Consider the following 22437-nt stretch of genomic DNA (forward strand, 5'->3'; position numbering starts at 1 on the left):
ATAGCATTTTATCAATGTCAATTTCTTAGTTATGATAACTACCATGATTATGTAATATGTTGATATTACAGAAGCTGAGTGAAGGAAACACAAGACATCTCTCCCTGCATTGCAACTCTCCTGTAAATCTAAAATTATCTCAAAAACAAGTTTTCCTGAAAGATAAAAACTTTGAGACAGGAAATGGAAAACTTGACAATTTACTACCTTTTCCTGGTTTTTAGCACTGCTTCCCCACTCCAAAGTTAAGTTAGTCTTCTGGGTTTATAATTAAGCAACCATCTGTTCTTTCCCGTCAACATCAAAAAAAATACTAATGCCTCATCTATAAAACTCCTAAAAACATTCATTTCCTATCCTTTAGATCTCATATAGCATAGGTAGATACACTCCAGGAAACCTTCTAAGAGCAAGCTCAAAGTCCACAAACATGTACTTGAGGCGCAGGCCAAGAGCCTGGAAGGGACAGGTAGCTGTCACATACAGGCCTGACAGATTCTGAATCCTTCGGGTTTTCTGAATAAATAGCTAACACACATCTATCCACAGTTCACTACTAGGTACACCTTATGCTTTACAAGATCATTCAAACAACTATTTGGGTTTCAGATTATCGGTTCTAAGTAAAAACATGAGAAAACCTAATATGTGGGAAAACACTTTTAAAATACGTAACGGGCTATAGGAATACATGATGCTGCTATACAGCCACTTAACATCTCTACAAAATAGAAACACGTCCCATCCAGGAAGCCGGCTTTCTTTCTCTGAATTATCTCTAATATGGACCTTTCATTAAACACCTGAAATATAGCAGAGAGGCTAAACTGCTCAGCAATATTATAAAATATGACAGATTAGCCAGAGGATGGAGAGGGAAATCACCTAAAGTCACCTTTTGAAGACCTTACACTAAGGCCATAGCCTGTGAGAGAAGTTTTTTATTACATGTGTAGATTATTCCTAACTCTTCGCCATATCACTCAGCTTGCAATTTAGCCTACCCAACCATGGCCAGATAGTGTCCATGAATACTTTTAAAAATTTTTTAAGTAAACAGAAAGCTCACTTTTGAGATTTAAAACATAAACCTAGTTAACTGCCACAGTGTGAACACCAACTACAAGTGAGATTATAGTTGCTGAATCTAAATTTAACCCCATGGCTGGAAGGACAGTATTTCACTAAAGGTTTTGCCAGCTAGATGTTAACTTAACAGCCAGACCTAAAAAAAAAAAAAAAAAAAAAAAAAAAAAAGTGTTTTTAACCAATCTACTTTGACAATTATCTCCCTTTGTAAAATAGCAAGTTTTGTCCAAAGCACTCCAAAGCAAAATTAAATGAACATTCAATGCAGACTGAAATTCTGAAAAAGAAAAACAATCTAATTGCAAAAAATTGAAAGAGCATGTGGGTAATTTTTTTAAGCTAGCAAAAAGATAAAAAAAAAAATTAGTTTAGGTCACAAATTCAGGCTTTATGTTAAATTTCATCTTTTAATTAAACACAATGCCCCACCCATCCTAATATCCATATAAAATTCACAAACCTGTAAAAATTCAAAACTAACCTCTGGCCTTTACTTTCTATGCAAAGTACTAAAGCAAGTAAAAAATAAAAGTGTCATTTACCAAAAAAGAAAAAAAAAAACCTGCTGCAAAGTAGGTCACCAACAAACATTACCAACCTCCTGATGTTCCCTTAGCAGACTGTCAGCTGAGAACAGCAAACTGAATGTGAGTTAAATAAAGAACAAAGAACTGCCTACTTTTCTACCAGCTAGAAGAGGTACAAAAGCTTAGACTGAAAGGATTTAACCACAACAAAAAGTCACCTCAGACTTAGCTGGGATGCAGGGAGACACCTAAGTCTTGCATTATCACAGTTTGCTTCAATTCATTTGTTCTTTATAAATTAATGCATAAGAGATCAGCTGGGCTACAATTTATGAAATACTAGTTTTTGTATTCCTGCCCAACTGATAACCATTAGCCTGAGACCAAGAGCAATGTTGTTCTAAGAAAAATATATATATTTGGAGGGGGAAAGTAACAAAATTTCCCCTTAAGTAATGCATAATGTTATTGACATGTTTTATGTCAATAATAAAATTAGCTGCGCTCAACTGTAACAGTTTAAATGTAGGTCATCATAGTGTTTTAACATTTGATAACTAAAAGTACTAATAGTTAAGGAGTGTCTAAACGCAGATAACTGGAATTGCTACAGGAAGGCAAGTTCAAGTTCCAAGGAAAACAATGTTATACTCTTAAAGCACTCTTATTTATGGCAACACCAACATAGGTAAAAAAAAAAACTGTTTATACAATCTATCAATCCTTTGTTGCTACTTTCTGTGAAGAAACATGAAGAGTACTCGGTAAATAGAAACACTTACAAATACTAAGCATCCTCACAAGTCTTTAAATTGACAAGGATGTAAACTATGTGTTCTGACTGCAAAAAAAATCAAGATCGATCCTAAAAAGTGTCTATACAAACAAAATAGATAAATTTCTTTTAAAAAAAAAAACAAAACAAAACTGAAAGTCATTCCAATCAAAATTGATTTGGAAGAGTTTGTCCCAAAACTTTCATTGTAGTTGTATCTCAAGCAGAGAGATGTCATGTTATGACTCGAACCTGCAACACAGCAATATTATTTCATTAATCCAAGGAGTATAATGGCTTTCTAAAATCTAAAATATAACTCTACTAGACTCAAGTCTCTGATGATGTTTTCTAAGCTTATATACACAGGAGCTTTAGAGAAAATGCTAAATAAATGAAATGAATGTAGATAGGCATCACCCACAGAAAATGCCAATCACCTTAGAGGTAGCATTACCAACACATCTCAATCACCCATCCGTAATTCACCTAGCTAGCATAAGCTCCAAAGGGGTCAAATTTATACTGGAACTGAACACTAGCCTTTCCATTCCAATTTCCAATTTCAACCTACACATGCTGGCAAGATCTGAAACTCATTGCTCTGGAACTCATTTTCTTCAACTACAAAACGAGGAAGTTAAACCATGTTCTCGAAGGTCCTTCTCAAGTCTGCTCCAATTAAAAAAATAAAACTGATTCAAGGTCTAATATCTGAACCTAACTTCCTACTGGCGGGAATTTCCCATCATCATGCTGTGAGTTTCAAATCACAAGGAGCACTATCCATGTTCATCTGCACTTATTCATTTTATCCTATGCTTTATGCAGAAGCTTTTAGGGCAGCACATCCATCAGCTATCTATGTGAATACATGTAGAAAAGAAGCCCTAACCCTTTCTCTCCCTTTGTCTTAATCCCACTTCTAACCCTCACCCTGGTCTCCCTGGAAGCCCATTAACTGACTACTCAAGTGCAAATGCCGCTGCTGTCTCCGCAGCAGTAGGCCATTCCGGGCTGATGTCTTCAGGGACTAATGCTCTGGGGACCAAAGTGCCTTGGGGCCTCATAGGGCGCTGTAACAAAGACCAAAATAGACTCAGGGACTCCAGGAGACAGGCGGCCCTCTATCACCTATATGCCTTTGACCATGTCACTTTACCTCTGGGCCTCCAATTCCGCTGTGAAATAAAGAAAATCATCGTACCTACCTCGTCGGTCGTTGTAGGAATAAATGAGGCACACAAGTTGATCAACACAGTGCTTGGCACACAATGAGGGCTTAGAAAAAATATTAGTTGTTATTACACCCATGCACTCGCTGCTCCCCCTTTACTCCTAGTAAAACCCAGGAGCAGCACTTTTTTGCTTCCCGAGTCGAAAAATCCTTACCGCACTTTCGGGTCGCCCCCACCCCTAAATAAAAGGCTCCTCCGATCCGAGACAGGTTGGAGCGAGCCCCTCGCCAGGGGACGAAAGTCTCGGTTACCGCGTGGGGGTACAGGCGGGAAAAACTAGCGAGCCGGCCGCGCGGGGCCCCAGGCCTCGGAGATCGCCCGGGGACCCCGGGCGGCGGCCGCGGCTCGTTCTCGCCCCGCGTGGCCGTTGGGCGCGGCACGCGCACGCGGCGGCCACGGCCACGCGCGCCGGGGGAGGAGGGACGCAGAGCCTCCGCGCGCCCGTGCGCCCGCCTGCGGCCGTTGTGGGGGGGGGAGGGCGCGCCTCGCACGAGCGCCGCTCGGACTTCGCCGCGCTCCCGCAACCGCCCCAGCTCGTCCTCGACCCCGGGCTGCGCCGCCCCGCCCACACCTGGCGTACCTGCGCGGCTGAGCCGGAGAGGAACAAGCTTTGCTCCACAACACGGCGGAAGGTAAAAATCCCCTCACGCAACTGCGTCCGCACACACGCGTGCTCCGTCGCCGGTCTATATAAACGCGGCTCAGCCTAACTTGTTGCGGCCAGGTTGGGCCGGCTAATGACCAATCCCGACTGCGTCCTCTGGGCTCCTCGAGCAGCAATTGGGTACTGACTCAGGATGAAGGCGTGGCTCTTGATTGGCTTCGACGCATGCCTATGAGGCTGAGGATCTCGTTTCCCTAGTAACGGATTGGCACAGAGAAAGACCAACTACCTGAAGGTACGATGAAAAGGAGGATGGAAAGTTCTTTGACTGATACCCATAGTTACCAATAAATGCGTGGGGCCGCTCCCATTCGTTAAAACGGCTTTCTCTGGGCGGAGATCCGTTTTCCAATGAGGAGCGGTTGCTCCACAAGGTGGGGCCCGTGTACTTTGGGGAAGTAAACCCCAAGCAACTAGGAGGTGGGCGCCAGGGAGACCGAGAAAGCCCCCGGCCAATCGCAACGCGAAAAGGAGCTGATTGACGCGGGAGTTGCACTGCCCCGAAAAGACAGAGCCCCAGGGCTGCTGTGCCCTCTGGGGAGGTTCTGAGGCTCTCCTGGCCCCAGCTGTGTCCTCCTTACTTTCTGTCCTTCGCTTGTTGGGTCTGGTCCCTGAGGCCCCTCTCCCGCCTTTTCCGCACAATTTGGTACCAGGGAAAACAAGTGGTAAAGTTTCCCGTTGTTTCTTATAACAATTTATTTCCATGCCTAAGGGCATTTGCTGGCTCTCACCGTTAGTGAACACTATCGTTGGACAACTGTTAAGGGAAAGTCAAAGGAAAAAAGTAACTCCTGTTGTGTACCTTAGACCTTGGAAAAAGTCTCACGTGAAAACTGCCGTTGAGTGGGTAAACACGAATTTCTGCCCTGCTGCTCGTGGCAAATGCCGCTGCCAGTAGGCCGATGGTTGGCCGAAGGTTGTTCACCGGGGGTTTTCGCTTTTTTGCCGAGGTACAGTAGTTTGTCAATCGTCGGATCAGCTTGGGCCTCAATGCAACATCCGGTGCGTCACCACCGCTGTCATTCAGTTTTCTAATCGCTCCGGGTGTGGGGGCTAATTTCTTCAAGTCGTTCCCATCTTTAAAAGGTAACTAGTCAAACTATATGGACACCCTAAAGATTTCCCGAAACACTTCAAGGGCTAAGTGGCGCTCCAGCCTGGTCCTGTCCACATTTCTCAGGGTTTTGCTGGGCCCTCTATTGGTCACCATGAGCATTTCATACGGAGATACACAGACACGCCTCGGTCTGTTCTCATACCAGGCTGATGACCCTGCGGGAGCGGCTCCCTTTAACTTTTCCAGAGAAATTTGGAAATGAAGCACGTGGAGCGTCTCTGCTGCGAAAGAAGGGGCGCAGGCAGCCGCCCGGTGGCTTCCGAGCGCGTCCCTGCTCGCTTCCCAGTGCGCGGCCTGGCCGCAGAAGCGGTGATAGTGTCCCTCTGGCTCCCCAGGACCTCACTCCTGCAGTGGCCTTGCTCGTTCTGCATTTATTGAGTTCCAAGGGCCGGCGTCAGAGATGAGCATGACGCTGTCCCTGCTTGCAGTCGCCCGTTCAACAGACCCGGGCGCTGCGCTGCGCCGCGCCGAGAGCTCCTAAAGCCGGGGAACGGGTGTCCGCGGCTATAGACACCGGAGAAAACTCCACCCAGACCAGAGACGCTGCTAAGGTTTTCTAGAGTAAGAAACCTCCAACATCCAGGATCGTGTTAGCAATGCTAAGGAATTTGAACTTTATTGTGAGACGGGGAAAGGCTTCTTAGAGGTGGATTAAGAAATTTGCATTTTAAAAGGTGGCTCTCCAAATTGAAAGGCTAATGAGAGCAGAATGGCGAAACTTTAGATTCACAAATTGGTTATTTAACCCAGGTGGTCTGTGATGGGGGAAGTCAAGGCTATTCTTAATTACATTCGGAGGGAATTTTAAGTGATTACAGCTCTTTTTTGTAAGGCTATTTGGCAGTCTTTATTAAATTGTGTATATACCACTTCTTGGTTGATAGCCAATTTTTTTTTTTTTTTACAAAGAGGCATATACGAGCGTGTTCATTCCAGTATTGTCAGCTTTGTTAGAATATTTAAAAATTGAAAACATAATTACTAATAAATTTGCAAACTGATTAACTGGTGATATGCACGTAATACAGAATACTGTGCGGCAGTTTAAAAAGGAAAGTAGAACTGTACAGAGATAGACCAGTCTCCAACTGTTAACTGGATTATTAATTGAAAAAAAAAAATCAAGTTCAACAAAACATACAGTGAATTTTCATTTATATTTAAAATTAAACAACAACAAAAATAAACTCCTGATTTCTGTATGTTAAAATAGGTGTCAATGTGCAAAGGAAGAGTTCTAAATTTAAAATAGTCCTTCCCCCTAGGGAATCTCCTCGGTTGGGAGTGATGAGGGTAATGTATTATTTGAAAGTGTTATGAGCCTGTGTTTGAGTATGTTGAGTGATGTGAGGTAAGAAGAAAAGAATATGGTTACCAGAGGGAAAAAGTAGACAAGACCCTCAGGTGGCTGTTGCTGTCTCCACAGAAAAGAGCAAGTTGGCATCCCCCTGCAGTAGTGCACCCACTCAGATCATACAAAAGCCCTCAGGACCTGGATTCTAGATACCTAGAAAATGTTCAGCGAGTAATTTACCACCAATGAATTGTCTGGAGCACTGGCTCTCAAGGTGGGGGGAGAAGGGGGAATTTTGCCCCAAGAGACATAAGGCCTTATCACAACTGGGTAGAGGCCACGGATGCACAGGAGAGCCTTCTATGATAAAAGATTATCTGGCCAAAAAGTCATCACTGCTGGGACTGAGAAACTCCTGGTCTAGTTATCTTAGTCATCTATGGGAGAGTCCCAGCCTCCTTCTGGTCTTTCTCTCCACTGCCAAGCAAAATCTGCAAACCCCTCCAGTATACTATTTCACCCTTCTCTTTCTGCTAGTTCCCCCCAAAGCTCTGAGAATCAGAGTGCCAAGAAACCTGAGTAACCCCCCAGAAAATACAGTTTGGTGGGGGAGGAGGGGAGAAATGGAAGGGTAGTAGAAAATATTTGATAAGGAATGATCCTAAGGATATCATCCAGATCAGCATTTCCCAAACAGAAGGGTGATTAAAAATCTGTGCCTGTATGTACCTTTAACTGTGAAACTCCCACCTTTGAACAAAGACCTGGTATAATAATATTCGTTGTAGCACTGCTTGTAGTAAAAAGAAGACGGGAAATAATCCAGCTGTCAAGCTATATGGGACCGGTTAGAAACAATACAGTGCACTCTTACAGTGGACTTGTAACCATGGAGGAAATGAGGCTGATCTATGTGTACGGTTATAGAATGATCTCTCAGAGATACTGACAAATGAAGAATTAAGACATTCCTCTATGGTTTGGGTGTACATGCACAGGTCGTGTTATAAGGAATCACAAGAAACTGTTAATGATTGCTACCAGGGAAGCAAACTTGGGCCAGGGTAGAAGAAAGGCTTAATTTCCATTCTGTACTCTTTCGTACTGGATAATTTTTTTAAACATGTGCATGTATTAGTTTTCAAACAAAATTCAATGTTAAATATAGATTTTAATAGTGATATGAGGAACTAAAAATATGGAAACTTTTTGATCTTTAAAACAGGATGAAATTCTGTATCACTCCAGACTGCTAACTTCTTTTTCTTTTGCTCCTTATCATATAAAATTCACACACAAAGATCCAAAGAGATCCTTTTCCAGCTTAGAAAGGCATGCTTAATTAGATCCCTCTCTCCTTTGGCATTAACTGCAAATGCGGCACCTCCTCAAACTCCATGGAGTGCTGACCATGATCCAAGCACTTTGCTAATATTCTTTACAAAGATGATCTCATTTAATGTTCACAACAACCCATATTTCCCACTTCTCAGAACCATTTCTCAGAGATTAAGCAACTTGCTCAAGGTCATACAGCTAGGGCTGGAAGCTAGGACTCTCTAAAAGAAAGAGGGGCTTTCATTTCTCATTGCACAGAGAAGGAGGAGATACCCCAAGTAGGGAAGAGGGCCATGGCCTTCTCAGAGACCCCTGAGAGGCTGGGACTTGCATTCTTTTCAGGCATGCCACCAGGTAATCCTGCATAGACAGCTTTCCAGGTAGTTTGAGAGTTTTAGAATCCATGGCGAATTATGGTAATCTGCAGCCAAAGCTCTTTGCAAGAGGTTTTTTGTAGGATACTCTGTGCACTCTATATACAAACCTAGGAATCCTTACTTCCTATGGCTTAGAAGAGGGACAAAACTTTTAGTCCAAATAACATAGCATGTATCAAGTACCCACTATGTGACAGGCATGTTGCTAGGTAGTTTTTCAATTTCTCCTCACAAAAACTCTTGAGTATTAACTCAGTTCTACAGAAGTAGAAACTATAGCTCAGAAAAGTTAAGTAATTGGCCCAAGGTCACATAGCTTGAAAAGTAGCAGAGCTGGTATTCAAAATCAGGTAGTATCACTCTAAACCCAAAGCCCAATAGGGAAGAAAGGAACAATTATTAAATATCTGTATAATAGCTTATCTAATCTGCAAACAACTCAATTCAACAGATGAGGAAACCAAGGCAAAAATAAGTTAAATAATTAATTGTTCAGTCATCAAATTGTGAAAAATGATTATTTGCTAATATCAAATGTTGGCAAGGGTATGAGGAAACCATTATTCTCATATACTGCTAGTAGAACACATAAATTGGCGTAGCCATTCTGAGGGAGGAGGCAGCCACATCTGCTTAACCCCAGCATCTGCCAGTCACTCAGGTAGGTGAGGTCCGGAGGTGGAGTGTACCAGGAAGAAGGCACCAGCCACTGTCTGCAAACCCACCATCTACACATGACTACAGTCTATACATTCCTATCCTCACAACAACACTGTCATTCAGAAAAGGCCCATTTCCCAGGCCCCCTGGCTTAGTAATGAAATGGCTTACTCAGGTTTACCGTCTGGAACTCAGAATTCCCGAACTCTGCTTTTTTAAAAATCTTTTTCCCTGTGATTTTTTTCTTAATATATATTCATTATAGAAAATATGGCAAAGAAAAGCAGAAAAAAAGGAGATAAAAAAATCACCTATAATAGTGGAATGGGTGAAGATAGTATACATAGATCTGTAGATACAAAAAATGTAGTTGATAAAACTTAGGCAATCTGGTATATCAAAGTTGAAAATGAATAGCAATTCCATATCTAGGAATTTATTCTACATGCAATTTTAAGCAAAGATGTATGTATATGGATTGTCATATCATTCTTAGCATTGAAAGATTGGGAGAAACCTATATGTCCATTAGTGGGGACTGTATCAAGAATGTGACAGATACTGAAGTCTGAGTAGCAGTATCTGAAAGAAAGAGGGGCTTACATTTCTCGCATAACAAGTCTGGAGGCAAGCTGCGCCTGACATTGGTTCAGTGAGCACACAATCAGAACCAGCATCTCTGAGTCCTTTGGCATTGAGCTCATGGTTGCAAGACAGCACACTTGTACTCTAGATACCACATCAGCATTTTAGGCAGGAAGGGGAAAGGAGTGATATCTGTTCCCTTTGTGAGAAAAGTAAGAGCTTTCCCAGAAGCCTCTTAGCAGACTTCTGCTTCGGACTCATTGGCCAGAGCCATATCATATGGGCAACTTGGCTGCAAGGGGGAATGGGAAGGCAAGTATTTATCTAGATACCACATCAGCATTCTAGGCAAGAAGGGGAAAGGAGTGGTATCTGTTCCCTTTGTGAGAAAAGTAAGGGTTTTCCCAGAAGGCTCCTAGCAGACTTCTGCTTCAGACTCAGAGCCATATCATATGGGTAACTTGGCTGGAAGGGGGGATGGGAAGGCAAGTATTTAGGGATCAGTAGCAAGAGTAAAAAGACTGGGAATGAGTGGTGGATTAGCCAACCAATGGTTTCTGCCATAGGGAGTGGTTAAATAAACTATGGGACAACTAAATGATGTAACACTATGTTGCACTAAAAAGAATAAAGGAGATTGATATGTACTATCAATATGATATGATATGATATGATACATATTGATAGTACATATCAATATGTACTATTGAGTGAAGAATAATCTCTTAAGAATTTTGTAAAGCGAGAAAAACAGGGTGCAAAACTCTGTACAGATGACTTTTGTTTAAAAAACAGGAATCAGGATATGAGGGAGACTTCCTTTTCCCTGTATACCCTTTTGTGCTATTTGAAATTTTTTAAACAGTATGTACACTGGGATTTTGCCTGAAATCCTGCACCCATCAAGAGAATGTCTAGTAACATTTGCTACAGTTCATTTCAGACTTATTTTTATGGAAACAAATGGAAATTATGTATATATTTACATATGAGAACTATAATCCTATACATTTTCTTGTCCTCTTTGATAGGGCTTCATTTGTCATCTTTAATGAGTTTCCATAATGCTGCCTCTCAACAAAGGTTGCTCTCTCTGCTTAACCTCCCCACTTTCCCTAAATTCTCTGAGCTGTTCACTCTTCCTCTGCCTTTCCTTTACTGCCCCCACCCCCATTCACAATGATCTTACTTTCCTCATCCCCAGTGCACAGTCGTCCCCAGTGCTACCAAAATATTGAGTCTTACCTTTGCTGGACCTGAGGAGATGCCTGGCAGGTGGGAAGGTGGGTGAAGGATTAAGGAGTGAGCATTTTGCCAGTAGAGGAAGACACAGTGCCAGGGAGGCCGAAGATGTTTTAGCAATTAGAAGACTTATAATATTTTTTCATTCCTACCCTGTGCCAAGCAATGTGCTAGGGAGTTTGCATTTATTGTCATATGTATTCATTCCTCCCAACACCACCACAAAGTTGGTTTCTTTGAGGAAACCACATGTCCTGGTTTGCCCGGAACAGTCATGGTGTATGCCTAGTGGCCTGGCATAATAATTAATGACCTCTACTTTCACTCTCAAAAGGTTTGGATACCTTTTCATGAAGATAGCGCCAAAAGTCAAGAAGGAAGCCAGTGCCCCTCCCAAAGCCAAAGCCAAGCCAAATCAAAGGCCTTGAAGGCAAACAAAGCAGTGCTGAAAGGCGTCCATAGCCACACAAAAAAAGAAGATACGCGCATCACTCACCTTCTGATGGCCCAAGACACCGCAGCTCCAAAGGCAATCCAAATATCCTTGGAAGAGCGTTTCCAGGAGACACAAACTTGACCACTGTGCCGTCATCAAGATCCCCCGGCTACTGGGTCAGCTGTGAAGGAACTAGAAGACAACAACACACTTGTGTTCATTGTAGATGTCAAGGCCAACAAGCACCAGATCAGACAGGCTGTGAAGAAGCTCTGTGACAATGGCGTGGCCAAAGTCAACACCCTGACCAGGCCTGATGGAGAGAAGAAGGCATGTATGTTCGCTGGCCCCGGACTATGATGCTTTAGATATTGCCAACAAAATTAAGATCATCTAAACTCTGAGTCCAGCTGGCTAATTCTACATATAAAAATTTTTCACTGTAAAAAGAAAAAAGTTTGGGTAAAAAAGTGTGCAGTCACCTTAACTATCCCTGTTTTATAAATAAGAAAAGGATATTGAGGCTGAGAGGTAATTTGCCAGGGTTCCACTGCTGTCATATGATGGGGCTAAGATTTAAATTCTGGTCTGTATGGCTCTGCTATGGAATGAAATATGTTCCCCCACAGTGTGTAGGCTGATGCCCTAGCTCCCAATGTGACCAATCTTGGAGATGGGGAATGTCAGGATGTGATAAAGGTTCATTAAGGTCAGAAGAGTGGGGCCCTAATCCAATAGGGCTGCTGCCCTTATAACTAGAGGAAGAGACATCAGAGCTTGCTGTCTGCCACATGAGGACATAGGAAGAAGGCGGCCGTGTGGAAGCCAAGAAGAGAACTCTCATCAGGAACCGCATTAGCTCCTTGATCTTGGACTTTCAAGCCTCTAGAATTGTAAGAAATACATTTGTTGTTTTAGCCACCAAGTCTGATGTTTTATTCTAGCAGCCTCAGCTAAGACAGGCTCTAATATCCATGTCCTTTTCACTCACCATGCCTGCCGGAGGTAGGCCTCCTTCCTCATCCAGAGCCAGTATGAGTCAGTGACTGGTCCTGACCTAGAGTTATCCCATTCACTTTGTGTTACTTATAGTTAGGTCAAGGGTAGATTCATTATCTTCTTCCCTAAACTGAAGTAGGCAGCTTGTTGTTACTCCTGTATGAGTCTTGGTCTAATCGGGAGAGAGAAACCACACCATAATTTGAACAAGAACAGTTTAAAGATCATAATGAGACTATAGTAATGAGGGATTGCTAGTAGAAAGTAAAGAGAATTCTAAAGCAGGAGTCCCCAACCCCTGGGGCCATAGACCAGTCGGTGTCCTATTAGGAACCAGGCGGCACAGCAGGAGGTGAGGGAGCAAGTGAAGCTTCGTCTGTATTTGCAGCGGCTCCCCAGACTCCCCAGCACTAGTATCTCTGCCTCAGCTCCACCTCAGATCATCAGGCATAAGATTCTCATAGGAACACCAATCCCTCATGCCAAAAAGGTTGGGGACCACTGCTCTAAAGAATATCAGAATAGCAAATATAAGAAACAGCCACTGCCCATAGGGCCAAGATAGTAAGATAGAGTGCCTAAGGAAAAATCCCCCACCCCCTGCCACCCCCAGGCTGAGATCCAGTCTTGGCCCACTGAATAGCAGAAAAATGGCTGTAGTGCTGTGCTGGTAGAACATCCTACCTGGAAAATCACCTTCTAGGTAGGATGCTAGAAAAAGCTATTCACAGGCATCTCTCTGGAGGGCCTCCACTATAAAAACACACAATGGGTTTTCATAGCTGTGGGCTGCTAAGTGCTGCTGGTCCCTATATGCAGTAGGAGCCTGGTGCTAGGGAAGCGGTCTTCAGAAGCTGGACACAGGACAGCCACACATACTGCAAGGGCCTGTGAGAGAGCACACTGGAGCCAGGACAGAAAACCATTCCCTCTCCAGTGTCTCTACAGAAACTTAACTGAGGAAGCTTAACATTCTGCCAGTGGGCAAAGGAAAAATAACACTTAAAGGATGCAGATCCATGTTCACAGAGCAGGCACAATAAATGGAACTGAGAGACAATAACCAGCACAGTTTGTCAAAAGGTTTCATGTATTAAGACTATAGTTTTCCTCAACCAATGGTTCCCCAAACCAGAAGGAGGGAGACTAAAAGTATGCCTTGAAATTAGATGGCAGTGTACCGTACCTAGGGTGAAGCCTAGAAATCTGAGCTTTCAATCAGGTTTCCAAGCAGTTCTGTTGATGAGAGATCTGTGAAACTACTTAGACTGAGCCCCTCTGGCAAGTTCCCTGGATATTCCAAGAACAGAACCACGCTGGTGCTATGTGTGTGGAGACTCTGTGTGTCCATCTGAAGTTATAAGTCTTGGCATGCCTGGTTTTCTGTTAAGTGTCCTAAAGCATCTTCACCCATGGCTGTGGGGCTCATGTCTTTGTTGCTTTATTTATCCACCTCTCTCTTTGTGCCTGCCTGTCTGAATATCGCTGCCTCTCAAGCTATCCCCATTCTTGTCTTCCAACTTTTATACTTGCTGTTCCCTCTGCCTCCCTCCTTCCCAAATTGCCCCTTTCCTTAACCATGTAGGGGTTCAGAACAAGTCACCCCAAGATGAGCCTTTGTGATAAGTAGATCATTTTGAGCTAAAGGCAATTGAGCCCTATCCCGAGCCTGACCTTCCTTCCCTCTGAAGCCTCAGGTGTCTGACCTCATCCCTAGCTCAGAATGTCATATATTCCACATTTTTCCTTTTTTTTTTTTTAAATGCCTACAGCACCTGGTCTTCCTAGGTGGTCTCCCATCCAAGTACTAACCAGGCCTGCCCTCGCTTAGCTTCCAAAATCAGACGAGATAAGGTTTGTTAAGGGTGGCTTGGCCGTAGCTCATTTTTCCTTTCTATTTCAGAACCTCTCATGCATGTCTGAGTCCCTCGTATGGGATTTCCACACATTGGTATGCAATTGAGTTATTTTCTTGTGTTAATCTGTCTCATGACAATTTAATTAGACCAGCTGAAAAAACCTTGAAAGGTAAGGTTTCTTCCTCCTGTACAATCAGGTAAAAGTGTACTCTTACCCCTTAACTTAGATATTACCTCCTCTTCCAGCCCTCCCCCTCACTCCCCCTCCTTCCCTTCCTCCCTTCCTCTCTCCTCTCTCCCTTCTCCTCCCTCTCGCCCTCCCTCCTTCTCCCTCCCTCTCTCTCCCTTTCTCTCCCTCCCTCGCTCCCTCTAGTTAGAGATCCTTTCTCTGTTCTCATGACAAACGTCCTTTAACACTGAAATATCATCGCCTGCTTCTTTGGCTCCCTACTAGGCTATGTCTTTTCCATTACTGCATCTTGGATGCCTAGCACAGTGCTGGCTCATGGTTAGGACTCAATACTTCTTTAGTACCTGAGCGAATTCAAGAGATTGTCCCTTTAGGGAGGGACAGTGTCTGCCGTATTCACTGCGGGAGCCCTAGTATTCCTAGCCCCTCAATCAATTCTAAAAATGGCCAAAAGGCAGTAGAGGCCAGCCCAGTTCGTCTCACCCGCTGGCTCAGGAGAGGTGGATGTCCCGAGGCCACGCCCTCCGGAAGAAGGTGGAGAGGCCAACCCCGGCCCGGCAGCTCGGCCCGGGGGGCGGGGCCTAACTGACGCCGGGGGCGGGGCCTGGCCTGCGGGGCGGTTACTCCCGGCGCGCACTCGCGGAAACACAGTCTCCAACGCTCAAAACCGGGGGAAGCGTCGCCACTGCGGCCGCCGCAGCCTACCGTCACCTCCTCAGTCATGCCGGTAAGTGGCCGCCCGCTCCCGCCCCGCGCAGACCCGCGGCGCTCGGTTTGCGCCTCGGCTGCGCCGCTGCGTAGCCAGGTGTCGCTCTTCAAGGGCTCACACCGCGCGCTGAGCTATTGTCCCTCTTCTCAGTCCTCCCCACCGAGCCCCAGCTTCTGAGACGCTCCAGAAAATCGGAGCCGAAAGGGGTTTTATGCAGGAATCAGGTTTCTGAGCATCGAAAGTGCAAGGCCTCCAGTGATTACAAGTCTAGCCCTTTCCTGAATAGGGCAAACAGACCCAGAGAGGGACAGAATCGCCCGAGATCACACAGGTGGTGGTGGCGAGCTGGAACTGGGACGCCTGCTCCCTCCGCTTTCCACCTGGATCCCGCTGTCCACGGAGCTGGCCTGAAAGAAGAGAGCTAGGCGGCTATTGCCTCACGGACCGGAAAGGCTTTCAGAGGTCCATGTTTTTCTTCCTTTCCCCTGCCACCCTGGCTGACTTTGAGATTAACGCTGAGTGACAATGGATGGAGATAGTGCTTTTAATCTTTCCTAACGGTCACTTTCTGAGCCTGAACCCATGAGCCCCAGAGAGGTTCAGGGATCCCCTAAAGTCGCCAGTTGTTCAGTGGCAGTTTGAGAGGAATGAGGTCTCTGATGTACTTTGCAGTGAGTCTTTCTGCATATATGTGATTGCTCATGGCCTCATTTTGTAGATAAGAAATTAAGGCCTTTTGCAGATTTAAAAAACAAAAACATATTCAAGGTCATGTTGGAAGTTGGACGGAGCCAGAATTAATACTCTTTTCTTCAGGCTCCCAATCTCTCCTGGCCTGCCCACATGGGAGGTGCAGACTAGAGTAGTCCTACTGGTTTGGGAGGAAGCTTTGATCCCAGTGGCATCCTAGAGATCCTGGTTGGGTCATGTGTTTAGCACTTTTCCCCAGGGTGCCTAGTTCACAGCCCTCAAGTACTCAGAGGTGTCCCACAGATGTCCTGTGTCTTAGCAGCCTAGCTTTGGGGAGCTGACAGGTGAGCCAGAGGCCCCCTGGGCCGAGCCACAAACATATCAGATGTCATTTCTCTTGGGTCTTGGCAGTTGCCTTGAGACAAATCCTGGGGCAACACCAACTATGGACAAAGAACCTGACGGTATCAGCCCTCCCAATTGAGCAAATCTGCCTGTGGCAATGTTAGAGAGCAGCATTAATCACCCTAGTACTGGGATAGTAAAGGCCCTCAGGTTTTTGTGGGGGGTAGCAGTGAGGGGAAGGCCAGCTTGAGGATCGCTATTCTATGTTCACTTCTGGGGACTTAGACAAACAAAAGACCCTCCGGAGAGGATGATGAGAATGAAGAGGGCGCTGGGCACCATATCATGAGATGAACAGCTGAAGGAGGGAGGCTATTACTCAAGGGCCTGCCATCAAAACTGGAAGGGGAAGGATGTGTCACCTGAGAAGTTTCTCAAACACATGAAACCTCAGAAACCTTTTGAAAAATATGTGCTCATAGTCTCCTTTGTTTCAGAAGCACGAGTTCTCCGTAGACATGACCTGTGAAGGCTGTTATAATGCGGTCGCTAGGGTCCTCAACAAACTGGGAGGTGAGTGAGTGGCTCTCGGCTGGCGTTGGAGTAGGGGACAGCAGTACACTTAGATCATGTTTAAATGCATGCAGACGTGGAGCAGAAGCTTCAGTTTAAACTGATAATAACAGTTAAGCTAAGATGTATTAAGTTCTTAGAATGTACCAAGTACTCTGCTTAGTGGCTTCTGTGGATCAGGTCATTTAATCCTCATAACCATTTAGGTAGCTAGCTTATTTGACTATCTCCATTATAAGCAGGAGGGAACTGAAGTTCAGAGAGGTTAAGTAACTTGATCAGGATCACACAGCCAGTAAGTGGTAGAGCTGGGATGTGGCCATGCAGTCTAGCTCCAAAGCCATGGCAGTACTAGTTAGTATGTTGGTGATCTCCAGTGAACTAACTTGTTATATGACACATTAGAGTATCATTTTATATAAGATATTTTTAATTTTAACAATTTAAAAAATAAACTTTGAATCAGTCTTGTGCAGAACTCCTAAAGCATCTCTTTTGGACATATTTAGAAAACTATTATTCTCATCCATCCTTATCAGATCTCAGCTTAGGAATCTGAGGCCCAGAGCAAGCTGGGGTCTGGTCCTGGGGCTCCATGAGGTCGTGACTGAGCTGTGATCAGAGTTCTGGTAGTGCTGGAGCAGCCAGTCTTCTAAGAGTTCCATTTTAAAACCCTCGATAATGATAACACCCAGTTTTCAAAGAGCTTCCATATGAGTGTGATCTCTAGCACTTAAAGCAGTCCTCCGAACTGTACTTTCTATCTGTGGAATGGGGATATCGACACCAATGGCTAGGAGGGGAAGTGACTTGCCCAAAGTCCTACCATGAGTCAATGCCTGGTTTCTAGTGTTGTTAGCTAGCATCTTAATTTGAACCTGAAACAGTGGAAAGAACCTGGCTGCTGACTTGCCATTTGACTGTGGCCTCTTCTCCTTGGGGTCTAAATTTCTCCAGCTATAATATGGGAGTGTCTAGACAGACATTTTTGTTATGGATACTTTGAATGAACTTCTGCTTGGAAGCCCCTTATACACAGAGCAGCACGGTCTGGGCAAAGTGAGGGTGGGCCTGCTTTTACTCTTGACAGCTTGAGGACACCTGCCCAAGAACTGTAAGAACACAGTTTGAAATCCACTGTGTTAGGTGATCCCAGGGCTTCTTCCAGCTCCATGATACCATCAAAATATTTATTCCAAAGAGGAGAGAGACATTTCTGAGCTAAAAGACAAAAACACAGAGTGCAGCAAGGACACATCGCAACCCCTCCCCATCCTGGGTAGCCATTAGATACAAATTCAGACATTATAACTACCCCTATGCCATGAGAGTTTTTAAGGCCCCTTGACTGATACTTGGGGATCTGACTTTGAACTCTGGCGGGTTTCTCCCCATCTTTCACTACTGTACCCACTTGGGCTATTGAGATGGGTCAGAAGGGATTTCAAGTTGATTAGGACCTGAGATGCTAGGCGTGAGAAGTCACAGACTAATGGCATACTTGCACTGGAAAGACCACAGGGGCTGGCCAACCCCAACTCAGATAGGGATACTGAGTCCTGTAATGGGCAGGACCCAACAAATCAGGGAAGCCATACCAAGAACCTAGCAAGGGCCTTCCCTCTGCATTCTGTCGTTTCAATAAGACCCATTCTACATACTCCCCTGTGCCATTTGGAGGCTTTAATTGGCATAGCCCTTTAGGAGGGCAGTTTTGCAGTAGTTGTTAACATTGAAAATGTGCCAGTCTGTGCCCCCACAATTTCCACTCTATGAATTCATAGTACAGAAATACTTTCACGAGTTTTGTACAATATCTCCAAGTATGTTTACTATAGCAGTGTGGTGAAAATAGTGATAAATTGGAAGCAACCCCCATCTCCTTCAGCAGGGCACTGAGTGGATGTATGGTACAGCCACAGTATGGAATATGGTATAGAGGTGGAAAAAAAAGAATGAAGTAAATCTGTATGTGCTAAGATGGCAAGGCAAGATATCTTGGCCATTTGAAAGTGAAATGTGGCAAAACCTGTTTCTACGGTATGATGCTATTTGGGGGGATTATTTTTCATTTACCTATCAGGAAGAAAGACTGGAGAGATGCCATACTGTTCACAGTGATCTCTAGAGGTTGGAGATAGTAGAGGCCTTACACTTTCAGATTTTATTCAGAAGTGTTTGCCTTTTTAAAATAAAAATGGTGTATCTATATTGCTTTCGCCATTAAAAAAAAAAAGAAACTTAAAAGAAGCCCTAATCTCGAGAGCAGGGATCAGCAAACGATAGCCTTAGAGGGACAGTTTCCTGATTCCTGGGCGAGAAGAAAGGGAAATGGTGGTTGTGAATAAGGGTTTCAGAGCCTGAACTCTGGGAGTCTTTGCGTCCACCCCCTCCCCCTGCGCTCCACCCCCTACTTCCTCTTCCTGCAGGAGTGCAGTTTGAGATTGACCTGCCCAACAAGAGAGTTTCTGTCGACTCGGAGCACAGCGTGGATGCTCTGCTGGAGACTCTGAAGAAAACGGGGAAAACTGTTACCTATCTCGGCCCGAACAACCAGTGAGGACCTGGGCCCTCCACCTGCAGGATGGACCAAAGTGGGCAGAAGGGTGAGGCCCCACATGTCCAAGGAATCCTTACAGCCCCCTGTGAATGGAGATTACATGAAGGATCCCCTTCACGTGTAGAGTGCATTTCATGATCAGCCAGGTGTAAGTTTGGAGCACATGACCCTGAGCACTGTCTTTTGCTTTGATAAGTTGAGTGTCCCATCAGAGATAACACCTATGCTCCTGTGCTCTAATCAGGTAAGTGAATTAAGAATGGCGCAAAAATAATCGAGTGTCTAAGGTGGATCTTCCCTTTGCGTCTACATGATCCAGGAGGCAGATGAGTGGCACCGTGGCGGCGCACTTCACTGTGGAACTGGGGCAGGTGTTACTCGCCCACCCAACGTTCCTTTCTTCCGTGCCCAGCCAGTCTCAGGATCCTGCACAGCACAGCCCTCCTAGCCGTCAGTCCCCATGCAGTGCGTTTGATACATGAATCACAGTGACTGCCACATCGGTGAGGTGGTTCAGTGCTCTCACTATGACTGCAAAAATTGAGGCCTAGAGAGGAAAAGTGGCGTGACTGAAGGCCCACGCAGGTGTGTGGCAGAGGCAGGATGATGGGCATCTGGAATCAGAGTTCTATAATGGCTGGTGGCATTGTCCCCTGAATGGGCTCATACAGAGCTCCCCAGGCAAAGGCCGGCTACAACTGGCTGGTGGGCCATGTCAGTCCCTTACGAATGTAACCTCCTTCCTGATGGTGTCCACTGGAATCAGAGTGGGGGCAGTGTCCTGTGTAAATACTGATCTCACGTGCAAATCATGAAATGTCAGATGTGTCTGTGTTCCTCACCCCCTTTCCGTCCGTGGAAGGAGCACGGGATGAATAATCACAATTCCAGGATTCTGATTCCAGCGCTGCCCTCATTTAACACTGTGACTTTGGACACTTCTGCTTACATGCCTGAGACTCAGTCCTTCCATCTCTAAAATGGGGCTACAGCCTCCCTCCTGCTTTCCTGCCTGGTCGGGGTTACTATGTAATTCCTCTAAATACGAAAGATTATCCTCAAAGAGAGGCTGATGGTTCCCCCATGCTGCAGATCAGTGTTCATCATTCCTGCATTCCTAGGGTTTTTAGGGGGAACCGAGTGGGCGGGGTTCTGGGCCCCTCCATCTATCCTAAATAGCCCCATTTCATATTGGGCCTCCATGTAAAATTGTGTTTGATGAAAAGTGCTCTGACAAAGAGGGATGGAGGGAGGGAGGGAAAAGAAATAACTGCCTGAGTTGGCTATACACCTGTGGGAGCCCCAGTGCAGACCCTGAATCAGAATATCCTGGCCTGGGCGTGTGAGTTCCCCACCCCCCCAAAAATGTAATACCTGCCAACTGTAAACCACACATGGCATAGTGTTTTTCTCATAGTGTTGTTTTTTTTTTTAAATTGAGGTGAAGTTCACATAACATGCAGTTAACTATTTTCGAGTGTACCGTTGGTTGGCATTTAGTGTATTCACAGTGTTGTACAATCACCATGTCGCTCTAGTTTCAAAACCTTTTCATCACCCTAGAAAAACTCCTTGTACCCACTAAGTCATTTCATTGTCTCCTCTCCCCTTCCCCTGCCAACCACTAATCTACTCTCTGTTTCTCTGGGTTCACCTATTCTGGACATTTCATAGAAGAGGAATCACATAATATGCGACCCTTTCTTTCTGGGCTCTTTCACTTAGCGTCATGTTTTTAAGATTCATCCAAGCAGTAGCATGGATCAGTACTTCATTCCTTTCTATGGCTGGATAATTGTGATAGTAGTTTGTTTGTTTGTTTGTTTGTTTGTTCATTTGTGTTAGCTTTTTTTATCATAGGAAGTTTCACGCATCTAGAAGTAGAGTAGTAACAATGAATCCCCGCTATATATCCCATCACCCAGATCCACCAATAATGCAATCACTGCCATCATTATTTCGTGTGTGGCCCACTCCCCCACCCCCATATTGTTCAAAAGAAAATTCTAGATGTCATATAATTTTATCTGTACATAAGTCAGTAACCATGTGTAGTATGGGAAGGCTTCCTGAGATTTCAGTGTGCAGCACTGGGTGAGAATCACCAATCGACCAAGCTTTACCCCACAGTTTGTTTTAGGCTCCGCTCCTTCCCCCTCCCCCCCCCCAATGACTGATTTGAATCCAGGTTTGGGAACCAGAGAGAGAATGTTTACTGGTTATGAAGTCATCATCTTGATCATCTGACTGTTTGCAGATTTATTTGCTCGTGATTTTTGTTCATTGCCTTCCCAGTGTCAGTTGAAATGGGACAGGGAGCAGCCCCGGGGTTCCCCAAAAGGGTGATCTGCTTAGCAAGGTTAATCAGTTCTCGTCAAGCTGAGTATAACAGACTTGATGGGAACCATGTACAGGGCTGAACACTGGACTTCTAGTCCTGCTCTGAGAGGCACTTGGGTTTCCCACCTCATCCCAACTGCTTTAGTGAACCTTTACTGTTTCTGCAATGCTTCCCCGTGCACAGCAGATGGCACCTTTGTTCTACCTAACTTCTCATCTCTTCCAGGACACCATCCTTTCCTGCCTTCCAGGCAGATCTGAAGCGTGGCAATCCTGCTCAACAGTGAAAGTTCTTGCGGAGACCCTCACTTGCCCTGCTCCTCCTAGCTTCCCTGCAATAAAGTGAGCTGCTTTTGTCGGAGATGTTGTCTTTTACGTGGTCTTGATGTCACTTGCTCATGTGCTATGCTGTGATGCTCATGCGTTTCTATGAAGGAGATAATTGCAATACTTACTTGGGTTGGAGTTTTTTAAGAGCTCCCAGCTGAGAGTAGGAGGCCCAGTGGATTCTCATTCTTTGCTGTGTGATCTTTTGCAAGTCACTTCCCCTCTCTGGGCCTCACTTTTCCTCATCTATAAGGTGAAGGTGTTGGGTCAGATTGGTGATTGCCTTTCTTTTCACTACTTTCTTAGACTCTATATTTTGAAAAACATTATCAAGTGAATTGCATTTAAGGAATATCATCTTAAAGCAGAAGAGCGGGAAGAAGCATTGAAGACAGACTGCCTGGGATAGAGTCCAAGCTCAAGTGCCTCCCAGCTGGGCCCCTGAATCTCTTGCTATCCAGAGGCATAAAATGTGTTAATAGCATCTACTGCAAAAGGTGGTT

At 44.9% G+C, this 22437-nt stretch overlaps 2 protein-coding genes, 1 long non-coding RNA gene and 1 pseudogene across 6 annotated transcripts in view; 2 read left to right on the forward strand and 2 right to left on the reverse strand.

Annotated features, from left to right (window-relative positions):
• G3BP1 (G3BP stress granule assembly factor 1) overlaps positions 1-4348 on the reverse strand; it is a 32133-nt gene extending 27785 nt beyond the window's left edge. The window contains exons 1-2 of one of the 3 annotated variants that reach the window (XM_016164386.2): positions 4210-4307; positions 3603-3672 (exon numbers count right to left, since the gene is read on the reverse strand). The gene's annotated coding sequence lies outside the window, so the exon portion shown is untranslated. Of the gene's footprint in view, positions 1-3602; positions 3673-3783; positions 3937-4209 lie in introns of those variants that run through there. The other 2 variants (XM_016164381.2, XM_016164382.2) reach the window with 2 other exon arrangements.
• A 127-nt stretch (positions 4349-4475) lies between these two features.
• Positions 4476-12267, forward strand: LOC107520501. Its single transcript, XR_004952186.1, has 2 exons — positions 4476-5971; positions 11241-12267. It is a non-coding gene; the product is annotated as an uncharacterized LOC107520501 (long non-coding RNA).
• Positions 12268-14104: 1837 nt separating this feature from the next.
• On the reverse strand, positions 14105-14223 carry LOC118605754 (annotated as a pseudogene).
• Positions 14224-14982: 759 nt separating this feature from the next.
• On the forward strand, positions 14983-21968 carry ATOX1 (antioxidant 1 copper chaperone). Of its 2 annotated transcripts, none has more exons than XM_016118762.2 (4): positions 14983-15117; positions 16632-16707; positions 19137-19313; positions 21834-21968. In XM_016118762.2, the coding sequence occupies exons 1-3, from the start codon at positions 15112-15114 to the stop codon at positions 19265-19267; spliced, it is 213 nt and encodes a 70-aa protein (XP_015974248.1). In that variant the 5' UTR covers positions 14983-15111; the 3' UTR covers positions 19268-19313; positions 21834-21968. The 2 variants fall into 2 exon arrangements, with proteins under 2 accessions (XP_015974248.1, XP_015974251.1); XM_016118765.2 differs by having other exon boundaries at positions 15003-15117; positions 16635-16707.
• The last annotated feature ends 469 nt before the right edge of the window (positions 21969-22437 follow it).

Source organism: Rousettus aegyptiacus, unplaced genomic scaffold (genome assembly GCF_014176215.1).
Source record: "Rousettus aegyptiacus isolate mRouAeg1 unplaced genomic scaffold, mRouAeg1.p scaffold_m13_p_7, whole genome shotgun sequence".
NCBI lineage: Eukaryota > Metazoa > Chordata > Mammalia > Chiroptera > Pteropodidae > Rousettus > Rousettus aegyptiacus.